General features: G+C 40.6%; 1 protein-coding gene across 2 annotated transcripts in view; it reads right to left on the reverse strand.

The window, feature by feature from the left end:
- MAP3K20 (mitogen-activated protein kinase kinase kinase 20) overlaps positions 1 to 14,632 on the reverse strand; it is a 75,293-nt gene that overhangs the window by 33,680 nt on the left and 26,981 nt on the right. For both annotated transcript variants that reach the window (XM_026042679.1, XM_026042749.1), the window contains exons 7-9: positions 9,190 to 9,276; positions 5,538 to 5,612; positions 1,160 to 1,266 (exon numbers count right to left, since the gene is read on the reverse strand). In XM_026042679.1, coding sequence (XP_025898464.1) covers positions 1,160 to 1,266; positions 5,538 to 5,612; positions 9,190 to 9,276 — 269 coding nt within the window. The remainder of the gene's footprint in view (positions 1 to 1,159; positions 1,267 to 5,537; positions 5,613 to 9,189; positions 9,277 to 14,632) is intronic.

The raw sequence follows: 14,632 nt of genomic DNA on the forward strand, positions 1-14,632 counted from the left end.
ACTGCTGCGCGTGGCGGCGCAGGCTGCGGCGCGGGCTGGGCGCGCGGGCCCCGCGTCCCGCTGCTGAGTCAGGGCGGGCGCGCGGGCCGCGCCAGGCGCTATTTATACCCGCCATGTGACCGGGCGCTGCTGCCCACCCTGAGCTCACTTTTTCCACCCGCATGGATCGATTTCCGAGGCACGTTTTTTTTGTGGAAAAACACTATTTTGTTAAAAAAAAAAAAAAATCATTTCCGCCATATTTTGCCCATCCTTTATGCACCCCCAGCTCCAGCTTTCTTCACATCTTTCACAGTCCGCACGCAGGGAATCTTTTCATATTTATGCTCCCAGGTCACCTGGAGAGGGGCCAGAGCTTCTTAATATAGACCGAGGCACGACTGTCTGGTCAAACTCTCCTGCCCGTGCAGATCTGTGTGCAATTTTCTCTTCCAAACACAAAGCTGTAGTGTGGGGCTGCGGGCTTTCTAACTGATAGGTAAACTTTGGGGACAGCCTTTGAAGTTTCAGCACATGCAAAAAATAGCCTGAAACTTCTACTCTAAAGTGGTGTCGTGTTTCTCATCTCCTCTGCGCTTGTCATCACGCTCCGGGTGAAACCACATGCTCGAGCCATTCTGGTGCACGATGCAAAACCTGACGGCCGAGCTGCTGCCAAATGCATGCATACAAAGAGAATGCAATGGAAAATGTGCTCAAAAATGGCAGAACACCTAAATCAAACTTCTATTTCTCGTTATTTTTGAAAATTTGGCCTTTATGCCTTTTATCATGTTTTTGATATAAACATATGTCCTTACTTTCCAAGAATATTACATCACTCCGTGCATTTACCTGAGTTGTTTTTATTCTCGCGCTACTGACTGGAAATGCATAACTGGGTTATTCAAGATGTGAATCACAAAACCATAAATACCATGACACCTGAGCCTGCAAACGCAGTGTACAGCTAAGCGTGTTGGCTCCTAACACAAGTTTCACGACATTCTGAGCATTCCTGGAAAACAAGGTAAATTATATTCTAAAAATACCCCTAAAGTAATACATCATCAATGTCTGATGTCTCTCCTCTTGCATACAAACGCTTCTGAAACAAATAAGGATTCACATCATTTCCAAGAACACTGTATCATTTCATCTCGGAAGCAAGAAAACTTACCTCCACTCTGCCTTGTTATGCAGGAATGAGTTACATTGGTCTGGAAGGTTGCTGTCATTTGACATAGATTCCAGAATTGAAATGATCTGCTTGAAAGATGGCCTTTTCTGAAGACAAAAAGAACAACACTTGCAGTCATATTTGACTTTTACCATGCGAAAATCTCTTACAGGATATTTCCAAATGAAAGTCTGAAAACAACACAGAAATTGGGGTTCTGCTTTCTGATCCAGCAGCCTACAAAAAGACTATAAAGTTACAGATTTTTTATCTTTCCACTGAAAAATAAAAAAGGTCAGCTTGGAGAGAGTGACATAATCTAACAGGACCCAAGCCTTAGCTTAGCATCTCGTATCTACCCATAAAATCCTTTGGTACTCCCCTTTGAATCCAATGAAAAAAACTGAACAGCATTCCTAGTAGCAATAACCATAAGGATTCTCCATCCTACAGGAGGAAAATATTGCCTAAAAGAGAGGGCTGGACCCATTTGCAACTGGCCATTAGACGGGCTGTCTGTCACAGGTAGTAACTAAATTCTTTAATGCCTGAACAAGCAAGTTCGCTGCCCATCAAGAACGGTTTTCTGGCTGCCACTCATTTCTTGCGGAGAAAGACTCTCTGGAAAATCCCTCCACTTTTAACCTGGCCCTCTAGACAGCTATTTCATGAGGACTGAGAAATGAAGTTCTGGGCTCCACCAAGATGCCGAGCGTCTTTGCCCAGCAGCAAAGCTCAGGTTTCTGTGCTGGCCCCATCCTGGTCACAGGACATCATGTTCCAGGACTCTCCATCTAGCCCCCGCTGTGATACCCACAAATGCTATTGACAGAGAACACTTAAAACTTCTCCCTGTTTTCTACCCTAGTAGCTAGTCCCAAAGGAAGCTACAAAATACAATAATAACTGAAAGAGCCACAGCTAAATGTGTTTCTTGAAAGAGCACCGACTCTGTTAGTCTGTTTGACAGACCCCAGACAAGGTTGAGACAAAAGGTTGAAACAAAATGTAGATACATAATAAGGGGATGATGCACATTCTCTCTCTATCTTGCCTGTAATTATACCATTTCTGCTAAAATTACAGATGCTGCAATTAAAACGTGCATTTTAATTGGGGAGCACGAAAACAATTAGGAACAATGCTGAGGTGTCTCTCCCAGGAAGATCCAAGTGATTTCCGCATTATAAAAGAAAGACAATTTCTTTATTTTAAATGTCAAACAGCCTGAAAAAGTGTCAAATGTGTAACAAAAAAAGACAAGCTCTCTTATACAGCAATGCTGCTCTATTTGTCTCTGAGTGGAGGCTTTGTCTGTCATTTTTTGGTCCATCCCCACGATTTCAGGCGAAGGGGCAGCTGCTGGCGCTGCGCTGGGTTTCTCTGCAGCGCTTGCCGCAGTCACTCCCGCACACACGGAGCTCGGCCCCAAACCCGGCCACAATCCCGGCGCCTACGGAGAGGCCGGGGCAGCAGGAGCCCCTGGGGCACCTGGTGCGGTTGGGGCAGTCAGGCAGCAGCCCCAGTGGGGATGGTGCCGAGCTCCTGGATCACAGCGCAGCCCCCGGGCCCCACGGGGCACGGACTGCTGCTCCTGCGCACTGTCCCACTCACTGGCATGGGGGCAAGGCACCTTCACCAAACCAGCGACTTCCAGGAGCAGACCAAGAGCAAACGTCACCTTCTCACCTTAATATTATTTGAGGTTCTTTGACAGAACCTTTCTGTAAATTTACTGTGGTCCTTCTGTCTGAGGGGGGCATGCTAGGCAGTTTGGGGCAGAACCAATACCAGGTGAACGTGGCCAACATGACTGCCCAGCCTGCAGCAATCGGAGTTGAGGTAATGGTGACACAAAGCTCTGAGCAATGGATTTGGAATGAGCAACCACACATACTCTGGTTTCTACATAGAACCAAGCTGCACCATGCCCCAAATCTTTACAGGAAAAGGGGCTGTTGGGTCTTGCAACTCTAGTGGAACAAGTAGCCACATAGCCCTGACAAAGGCTGTACATCCATGGCTGTGTGGACAGCCACCGAGTACCCTGCCAGACTGACAGGGCCCAGCTTTTCCCTTGTGACAGGAGGACACAGGCCTACACTGCTCTCGGTTTTTGTTGGATTCTCTCCCCAAGGCAAGGGCAAATTTAAATTCAGCAAATGCACTGTAGGTGCAGACTGATAGCTGGTCTTATTTTCGGTGGATGACTGCTGAGCACTTTCTGGAAATTCAGGCTTCATAAGTGATTCCTTATAAGACATTCCTAAAATATCAAGGTATCACTCACCTCTGAAAATTGCTTCCCTTCTTAATCTGTGATGTCTCATACAAAAAAAAATCTTTAAAATGCATATTCTAGAAATATCTCTGGCTAATACATTCACTCTTTCCTTCCACTCTACTTCTTACTAAGTAGGTCTGCAAAAAAGTAGCATACTTAACCCATGCACCTTTCCTTTTTTGCTCTTTCTCCATTCCCAGATTTTCCACATGTCCAGTAATTTATAGTCATCTTCAGTATTACCATGGGGGATACAGATTGGGGGGTGGAAAGATCAGATGAAACTAGAAAGAACCCTCACCTGTTTTTCAAAAGCAAAGCCATTAGCAATGAGCAGCCTTGTTTGTACAACTATTTAATGCTATCTAATACTACCAATACTATCTAATAAGCAAAACCAGCTTGTTTTTAACATTTGGAAGTAGCTGAGATACTTAATTGTCCCTGAGATGGTTCTTTAATGATTACTGACTTGATGTATTTTAGCAAAATGCTCTGAACCCACAAGGGACTGTTTATTTTAACTACAACAGTTTAAACTATTCAAAGAATACCAGTGCATGTATCACCTGGGGCAATGAAGTAGGGACATTCCTCTCAAAGCAGGAAAAAATTCTAGCAAATGATTGTGTTCAGTCCCATTAGGAAGTCATGGCAGGAGCCATGCCTGGCACTCCTGTTGCTTTGTGGCAGTTCCCCACACGTATTCCCTGGCCTCTCAGTAAAAGCACAGGATCTTGGCCCTCTTTTACTGAGGGGAAACCCACCCAAAGATACCTCACACTTGGTGTTGGCTAAAAGTGCATACATGAGCAATTGCTTTTGAGCAGCTGATATTCTTGAGCTCACCATCTCTGCCTGACCTCCAGGTCATGGATCTACTCTGACACGCTAAGTTAATCCTGGCAAAAAGGGTAAGTTACACAGTGCAATATTTTAGAGCAGTGTGCTCCATCTCTTGGCTCATGCAGGCCACACAGCCTCTTATCACAGCACTTGAGATCCTTAAGCAACGATTCTTTCCCAACACGTGACCTTGAATGCGTCAGTCACAGGCCCAAAAATATGACTAGAGATTACTCCATTTCAGTCATGTGAACAAAGCATTTATAATTACTTAACAGAAAAAAAAATACACAAAGAAGTGGCAAAGAACCGTTAAGAAAATTAGCCTAACCTGAGGTTCACTCTTTACATGCATCAGAAACAGTGCTGTGGGGGACTAGGCCAAACTCAGGCTGACTCTAGCAGACTGAATGCAGCCTGATGTTTGGGCATCCCTGTTTTGCAGCAGGCAGATGCCTCCCATGCCTCCCTCTCCATGAAAGGGGCAGCCTCCTGGACCCTTACATATCGTGATGGAGCAAGTGGAAGAGTGAGCAGCACTAGTATGTGCAGCAACTAGAGCAAAGAGGTCCCAGTAAATTTTCTTCCGTGGCATTTGGTGCTGACTCTTGGTCACTTGGTCTCTTTGCAGGTTCAAAGATTCAAATTGTGAGGAAACCACGTGTTGCTGATAGATCTCTGCCTTCCAAATACTCCAGACCTGTTCTGTAGGAAAGCGACCCCTTGCTCCTAAAAGAAACCTGAGATAGAAAATTTCGTTCCTCATTCTACTCTTCTGTGACTACACTCTGGTACTCTAAGTGCACTAATTCATTCTGGGATTAATTATGGACTCCCTGAAGTAGTAACTCACCTCCTTCTGAGTTTAAAGGGGCCGAGATTTCTTAATAATTTCTTTTCTCAAATATCCTTCCCTCTCTAAACTACCTTCACAGCAAGGTTGTATTTGGTAGCAACGCTAGTATATGCACAGTTTCTTTCTAACTGGTTTTCTGTAGAACAAGATGTCAGCCAAGTCAGTTTAAGAAAGATTATTCCCATGACTCAGAAAACATTTTCTGAGTAAATACTTTAATTTCTCCTTTAACTTATCCTCTTAAGAACAGATAAATAGAGGCAAAAGTCTGGCTCTTCTTTAACTTGCATTTTTTACTTTACTTTCATGGCTAAACTATTACAGTACCTCGATTATCATATTATTACAGTATAACCACTTTAATATATATTATTAGCATAATAAGACAGTACCTTTGAATCAGCTTCCCAACACTGGTGCATCAGTTCTGCAAAACTTCTGGGACAACTGCTTGGAATGGTTAATCTCTAGTGGAGAGAGAATGTATCAGTTACTGGAACTATTTCCCTTTAAGCTGCTAAGAATAGATTTCCTATAAAATCTAAGCTATTACCAGAAGTAAAAAGTTCTTTCACTTAAAAACATGATAATACCTGGAGATTAACATATTTTTAAAAAAAACTCAAAAAGACATTACTGTTAAGAAATAAAACTAATTTAATACACTCACAACGAAGGAATGGAACAAATATACTACCCAAATTGCTTAAGAAAGCTAGAAGACGAGACAAAAATGAAGCAAACAGATCTTAACGATAAAACATAGTATTTTTTGGAGATAGCTACTGCACTGCCTAGTGTTCCAAGACGCTTATCAAGACAGGTGTAACTTGGAAGCTGGCCTACTTCCCTTCTCCTACAGGGATGATCCAGCTGTACTATACTGTTGTTGTAACAAATGGCTGGAATGTAGCTTACAGAAACTAAGCTAAAAAGAGCTAATTGAAGCTCTGCACCACACGAGGTTGCATGAGTATTTGGTCAAATTGATTGCTGAGAATATGAAGAACTTAGAGTGTTCATAGGGCCCAGTGAACTCTCAACTATTTCCTGATGACTGAAGTCAGAGGGTTGCTGGATACAGCCAGAACTGCTCACTATACAGCATTAGTTTGAACATGGTCTGATTATTTTTTACAGAGATTTTTAATCCATTAACAAGATTCTCTCTGGCAGTTTTAGAGGACTTTTAAAGGCTCTTCTAGACTGGAAAGCCGAAAAGCAAATTTGTTGTCATGTCTATGCACATGGATACACAACCTCTTCAGCTGACTGACTGTTTATCCCAACATTACACATATAAGGTGATCCCTCTGCTCTTACCCAGACAGTTAACTGACTTTAGATGTTTCATACTGAATCAGAAAAAAATGTAAATAAAAAATAGCTTCTCAGTGGAGAGTGGGAACAAGTCCAAATATAAGAAGGGCCAAGATGGAAAAAGGGTTCCCAGTTCTATAAACAAGTAAGAACCAGATATTACATCTTGTTCAAACCAACTTGCCATGAAGACTTTAGATCTCTGCTACTCTTGGTATTTCAGAAGCAGAGCAGAGAAAGCTCTACCATTATATTACTATAATATGACGTGCAAAGACTTACAAGCTGCAGCAGCCAAAACAAGAGTTAATAAAATCTGCTGGACAAGCATTTGAACATGATGTAAAATGGAAATGTGAGATACAGTCAGGGCACTGCAGGAGCATGGTTGTTAAAATAGTGTATTACCTTAAAGTGAAAAGATTTCTGTGCAAGAAATACACAGAAAGTTGTACAATACATAAACAAATTGTACAGATGCTTGATATTTGGTTGAGTCATTAACCTAAAAATACACTGGCTAGTCTTACTACAGTGTTTGTCTGCAACCCTCGCTAGTCCAAGAGGTGAAAAGTAAGTTGCAATTATCATTTGCCTTTCTTGGGCAGAATGTTGTCACGTAATACACAGGTAGCAGGTTCAAAAGTGTCATGTTCTAAAAAGATTACATTTCTCCACAGTATTCTACTGAGTTATGGGCTCATGCCGGGTGTAATCCCAATGCTCATATTTTTCTTTTCCAGATTAAAAAATAAGCAATTATACAGAAATTCTACCAGAATGAAAAATCACTGTATGAAATTATGCACAGGATCAAAAAAGACACATACAGAATCATTAAATTCTATGTCAATTACTGGGCTCAAGCTCTGCAAAATTTCTGCAATATTTTTCACTCAAAGTAATAGGTGATACTTTGGCCCTAATCCCACGCTGATTTTAACATGCAATTTAGAGTATAAAGAGTGAGGGACCAACTCAACAGTGGCTTCAGTTCTGTTCAATTCTGTTATGAACTGGACATATGCAACCCCATTACTGTCAACATACTGAATTGAGAGCAAAACCTGGCCCTTCTACTTGCTGTAGGACACACAAAATTACTCAGCTGTGAAGAAAAGCAGTGCGAGCAGGTTTTCACAAGGCTTACCCTGGACATGGGCTCCAAGTCATGGCCAGAAAAAATAAAAGCTATGTAAGCAACTGTTAATGCCCTGTAAGCTTCCTGGCACCCTTCCAAAGGAGACGGTAGTAACAAGTAACTGCTGAACAACTGTCTTTGGAAGTTTCATCCCCTTAGGTTTCTTCTGCCACTAGCAAAATAGTTCTCATGACCATTTTTTGTTCATACTGGGGTTTATGCAGTTCCTTCGTCTGGAAAGCTGTAACAAAAGGTGTGTGTACCCTCTGACGTCTTTCATCACGTGAATAAATTGTCACTCGGTATCCCTTGAATAAAAATGGAATCGGTAGGCAAAGGAGACACACAGTTAATGGAAGGCTTTATGGGCCTCTTCCATCACACTGATAGGAGGCTTTTTTGTAAACTAGGAGAAAGAGCCTCCTCATGCCTTCTGATAAACACTGTAGAAGACCACTGTCATAATCTTCACTCATTAATGCAGCATTCCCAACTGAACAGTATATCACGTTAACACTCACTGGAATTAACCCAGTCCCCCAATAGCAGAAAAAAAAAAAAGTCAGGAAAAAAAAAAAAAAACAGAAAAAACAAACAGAAAATGTTAAACTAGGAGGTAGAATCCTAACTCTACTATTTAACTCGGAAGCGTTTGGAGAAACAGTGTATGTAGAATAATAGAAGTCTGTATTGTACAGTCAGTGCTTCGCCATTGTAATGTTTCCCAAGCTTCCGCTGTGTCTAGATAGTGGAGGTTTCATCTTTGTGGAGGATTTCCATGCTTGTCTGTGTGTGGTACAGTCACAACTTTAAATGTTTTTTAAATGTAGTTACTGTCTTTGATATCAAGGGAGTTGGTGTTCAGATGTACGCTCACATGTCCAACTAACTGAAAGCCTCAATTTGTGAGGAGAAGAAAAGCGAGGCTGGGGACACTGTACAAACGGTGTTTACACCACTGAAGTGCTTTTGAAATGGAAAGACTCTGCATGAGGAGGCTTGCAGCTATGCCACAGCCTTGCCGATACCAGTGAGGAGCTCATCTTCAATGTAGTGTTGAACGTAGGTGGCAAAACTGTAATTTCTCTCTTTTTTTAAAACTATTTTTTCTTCTTTTATTTTTGAAATTTTCATCTAAGCGGCAGTTTCTTGTACTATAGTGACTCCTGCTGGGAGAGTTAAGTTGAAGTAGCTGAAGGTCTCTTACAGATATATCAACTCCCGGCCAGTAAAAAGATGTCCTAAACGCAGGAGATGGAGTTAAACTGTTCCCCTACCTTGGACGCAATGGCTTCTTTCATCACTAAGAACAAACCCCTAGGTTTTACAATTGAGACTGAGAAACTAGTACAGTACTTGTACAATTTTTGATCTACAGCATCACGACGTGAAGCTGCAACAATTAGATGTAAAGGGTCCATTCATGAGGAATAACATCACTTTGACCCTTTGTGTTAGCTCCTACTGCTAATCTTTCCATACGCGTGAACTTACTTTCAATTTGAAGAAGATGAAAAAGTCTTTTGCAAAACCCCAATACTGTTTTCTGATCTATGTACCTGAATGTAGAAACGTAGTCTTACCTCGTTTTTTTCCACTACAAGCCAAGCTACTTGTAATCCTTCCAAGCCTTTAAAGGGGACCTCCCTTGTTAGCATCTCCCAGAGAACCTGGAACAGAAAAAAAGAAAAGAATTTTTATTTCTGCACTTTGTATTTTAAATACGTTATTAAATCTTGATACAGCACTATCTGTATCCAATTATCAGACGACCAGTTTCCATTTGCAGTAACTTGGACCAGTGTTTGTGTGCAAGATCCTCTCACTAAATTAATTTGAATGTTTCTGCTTTTTCTTCTCAGAAAAGCCCAGATGAAAAACTGGGTTGTGTGGGGTCTAACACCTGTGATTTTGTGAGAGCCATGGGAAATGCTTTCTACTTTCTTTGAGCACTATAAAGTTCACATTCAGCAGTTGAGCCTTGGCAAGGCAATGAACTCCTCCTCTCCTCCTCAGCCCAAACTGGCCACATCTTTCATTTTTCATTTAAAAATATTTTTGTATAATTTCAACTGCAGCTTCTCAGTAATTTTACATCAGAATCTGATCCAAAAGGTATTTTGCCTCTCATATCCTACCATATGCCTACAAAGAAAAAAAAAAAAAAAACCTATGGAAAGTATTTTGTAAGTAAAACTATAATTGCCTGTCTCCAAATATGGGTTATTAAACTAAATAATACTAAATAGTATACAACATATATATTAAAATATTTGTACCCTTCAATGTCTTTACAGACATACTGTCTTAAGATGTAGATAGAGCTCCTCTAATTTCACATGCTTTAACATATTGGTAGCAGAGTATCTGAGATTTTAAGCTACCTCGTTCAAGAAGTCTGGTATCATCAAAAGACTGTCTGTCAATAAATATAACTTGTTTTTCAGTTACAGAGAACATGTATTGGTATTCAATCAAAAGACATTTTATATCTTCTCTTCTGCATGTCTCTATCTCTTTACCAGAATATCCATGTCTATACCCATATCTTGTTAGAAATATCTACATTTAAACTTATTCTTCACATATCAAGCACAACAGAAAAACAATTTATTTAATATCTGACTAAATGCATTAAGCTGTTTAAGCAAGTCTCTATATCCCAACACTTTGGGTCAATACTCAAGGCTTTTTCCAGCCACATCATTTTGAATGGATTTTGGCCAGCTACGGAGGTAATTGTAAGGAAAATGCAAAAATGGCAGATACTGCTCAAGCAGGAGGAAGGAAAAAAAAAAAAAAAAAAGAAAGGCACTGAAGCCAGGTTGGGCTTTTAATCAAGTGAACAGGGTGCTCCATCAATAGAACCATTTGAATAATTCTCCTTGAGCTGTAGACCAATTAGAAAAACTAAGGGAATTTTGGAAAAACAAATTTAAGAACAATTTTCTGACGCGTAAGGAATATATAAGGGCAGATATTCACACAGGTATTCAATTCTCCTGTTTGCCTCAAATCATTCCCTTTAGAAGAAAAATAAAATAATTTTGTAAGTCCAATTACCACCTCTCTACTGGTGAAGAAGGAAATTTAACTGCAGCAGAGTGAAATAATTTAGTATCCCCATGTAGTTCAGACAGAAAAGGAGCATACAACAGTGCCAGTTTAAAACAAAAGCCCCTGGACCAAATGAAACATTCAGTTGAGCAGCCTTGCAGAACCACTTCATCCATGTGCCTGAAACAGGAAACCACAAAGAAGAAACTCAAGGTTGCACATCAGATAAAACAGTATCTAAATACATTTTCCAAGTAAAGAACACAATAAAATGTATTTTAAATGTCTCTGGGAGCCTGGAGCTGGAAAACTCAACTGTTTTTTTTTCCCTTCCTCCTTTCGAAGGCTGTGAATTGTGAGGGCTGCCTCGTTCCATTCATACACATAAGCCTGTGCAGAACAGTCTGCGCTGAATTCCTTTATCATGACACCTTTAGTATTTATTTCCACTGCCTTTATGGATCGTTGCCTTCCTAAACCAACAGTACTAGCTCCAAGCACTCCATATTACGTGCTATTTGAGAGAAAAATAGAAGGTCGACAAGATATAAAATACTTTTCTTAATGCTTTGTTTTTCATGAGCAGTATGAGAAAAAGAAAGACAGAAAACTGGGATGTCAGAAACCTGTGTATTTATCTGCAGGGGTGTAGAGCAATGTTCTAACACCAGTGTGAACTGCACATTCAGGTCAATGGTCCAGACAAAGACTTTCCTTCCAGTGGTGACATTTCAGTATAATCAGTTTTTAAGAGCTTCAATCCCATCTTAACAATTAGCTGCTCTGAATCATCAGCTAAGGTGAACGATCATATGTCAGCCTTATAAAAGGCAGCAAACGGGCATCTACTGCATTCCCGGTTGGCTCTGCCCATCCCCGCAGCCCTTTGGCAGCAGAAGCAGCACCCGCAGCTGCGCTTGCTCCGGGCTGTGCGACCACAGGACACGCTCTGTTCACTGGCAGCACCCGCTCCTCGCTCACCTCATTTGGAAATTGATCTGTCTCCCATTTCTGGGGGATTTTAATTGAGAGGCTGACATGGTTCACTTCCCCTCCCACCTCAGAGGGTCAGGATCACCTGCTTTCCTGCTCATGTAACATCCCGGGGTTGACAGACAGCAGGTGCTCACAAAGAAAGAGCCAGTCTATGCACAATGGCGGAAGAGAAAACAGGATTATTTAATATAATGGTGTGGCCTCTGAAGATGCCAGGCTCTTCTTTGCATACGGTGAAAGAGAAAGAATGAACAATCTCATCCAGGAATGTTCATCCAGGACATGAAATCGAGAATGGAGGAGGCAAGGTCTTCAGAAAAAGCTCCCACGCTTACCTCGGTGAGCATTGCTATGCATTGCAATTCCTATTAACTCACTAGTGTAACAACACTCAGAAAAAAAAAAAAAGTGCAATGCCAACAAAAATTGAAAATGTCATACAGGATAGGGAACATCTGAATGAGTAATTAGAAAAAAAAAAGAAGAAAAAAAGAAAAAACACTTTTTAAATTCAGTGTTTTCAAAATGTCTTCCATGGGTAGCACTGTGCACATGAATCTTGGGAGCCACAATTAGCAGACTAGAGCACGAGGAGTGAGCGTGGTGCTCCCACAGGTACTACCCTTACTATTAGCCATGAAAATTAGGTCAGTCTTCTCCACATTGATCCAAGTGGAAGTTAAAGATCTCATAATTCTTTTCAAAAAGAGTAAGGGATAACCCCTGGTGCTGGCCAACATTCCCGCTATAAATAACATATGTCCTCATAGCTGAAGCAATGCATGAACTATTGCTAAGAGCGTAACAGCTGCCACATTTAGCTTCAGTCTCTATGCTACCAATAACCAATTAATGTCTTCACTTTTTTTGTTCTTGTAAGCATTAAAATATTAAATACATTTGTATAGATGCATACGTTCACTGTGGTGCACTACAAACAATTTTGCTAGGATAAAATATTCTTCAAAGAAGATTTTAGCTTGATTACCATAATTCCACATATATTTTCCTGTCTGAAAGAGAAGCAAGAAATCATTTTCTGGGCAACCCAATGACATTAGAAAAAGTGTAACTGATGTGAGTGAATGTCTGACTGGATTGCTTGTAACACTTGGTGTCTGTTGCCTTTGGATTTGGAAATGGATTAGAAAATAGAATATTGCCTGGTTGAAGGAAAGTTCAAGATCTGTGTCTCACAATAAATCTTGCAGAACATTTAGCTTCAGCATTTCTTATGTGGTATTCTAAAATATTTAATATAAACCTCAAAAGAATATATGGACCTGTTTAGCTATTCATGGAGTGGAGGTCAAACTAACATAAACATTAGCTATTACATATACGTGGACTGTTTCCAAAGAGAGGGGAGTTCATTTCAGCTGAGAAGCAAGCTCACCTTCAGCTGTTACCCAAAGGTGACAGAAAGTTTTTGACACCCATTGGGAAAGGACCTCATAATGGGAAGGACCACAAAAAGGTATAGACAAAGAAAGACCAGGCAGGGAAAAAAATAGAAAAGAAATTAGCTAAAAACTTAAGGAAGGCCCGGAATAGTGCAAACAGAATGTCTATTCCAAGCATCTCGCTAGTTTACATTTGAAAGGATTCTGTTCTTTGTTATCAGCACTTTAACTGAAGAAAAGCAGATTTGTCTCTCCAGCACAAAGGCTGCTGGCAAGCGATTCACTTTGAAAGGGGATTCTTCAAAATTTGTTTCTACAGATGATAATCATTTAAAGAGACAAAAATAGCCTAAGATTTTTTGTTTTCAATCTAACTAATTCTCTGATAGTCTAACACTTATTCTAGGGGATCCCAATCTTCAAAGTTATACTGGACAATTTCTTGCTGGTACAACCGCATTATGTCAGTAATTTCATCAGCAAAACAGTTATCTCACTGTCATTCTTCAGTTCTTCCCCTGCATCTCCTTGGAAAGCAATGGTGTTTCCAGGCATAGCTTATCTACTGTAACCACAGTAGAACATACGAACTTAGAAATTTATACACAAAAGGGGCAGATATCATGTGTAGTGAAGTATCCCTACATACATGTAAACCACATTAAAACATTCTAGAGGATTCTAGTTTTCGTATTGATTCACATATAACAGATTAGCTGAATTTTACCTCCAACAGCAGAACTGCCAAAGGGGTGTTATTTTTTAAATGAGGAAAATAAACTTAATTCCGACATTTTGTTCCTCAGACTTTGGCAATATTTGGCATGATAACATATTAAATAATTTCTTAATGTCTTGCACTCTTAGAATTCACTTACAGGTAATTCCCATCAAGACTGTGAGCAACTTAGAGCTATAAGACCATTTTTGGAATTTCTCCTCTAGGATTTTTTTTTCTTTTGGAACTGGAACGATTCCCTTCAGTGGATAATATGTGATTGCCTCCAATAACAGTTTACATTAACATTTACATTTGTCAGCTGCGTTCTGTTACTGCTCGTGACCTGGCTCAGCTAAGCCAGCAAGGATTTTGAACATGACAACATAGGGTTTTTTTCCCCCTTTCCTTACAAATCTTCAAACCTTTCTTCGTAAGACATTTCACATCATGTCTCAATTTGTTCACTATAAATAACTCTCTGACAAGAAGTTTGTCACCATCTATTGGGCCATCAGCACTAGCTTAAAATTGCAGTGCCTCCCTCACATCTCGCTCTTCCCACCCATGGAGAAGGCAAAGAGGCAATATTTAACAGGTTCTAAGAGAGTTCCTCCTTGTGTCACGCACCCCTAAATGGCAAAATAAAATGCATATGTACACAGTATGCATATGCAAACCGTAACCCTGCTCCCTTTCCGTTTTTCTTTGATGTATTTGTTACTGCTCCCTGCCACAGAGGGCTATGGGGCAAGGCAGGCAATTAATCCGAGCAGCGTGGCTATTACTAGTGCTTTCCACGTTGCAGAGCAAAAACAAATTACACTTTGACTGTGGACAGGGTGAAATAAT

The sequence above is a fragment of the Nothoprocta perdicaria genome, unplaced genomic scaffold (genome assembly GCF_003342845.1).
Source record: "Nothoprocta perdicaria isolate Ctin4 unplaced genomic scaffold, notPer1 scaffold_0, whole genome shotgun sequence".
NCBI lineage: Eukaryota > Metazoa > Chordata > Aves > Tinamiformes > Tinamidae > Nothoprocta > Nothoprocta perdicaria.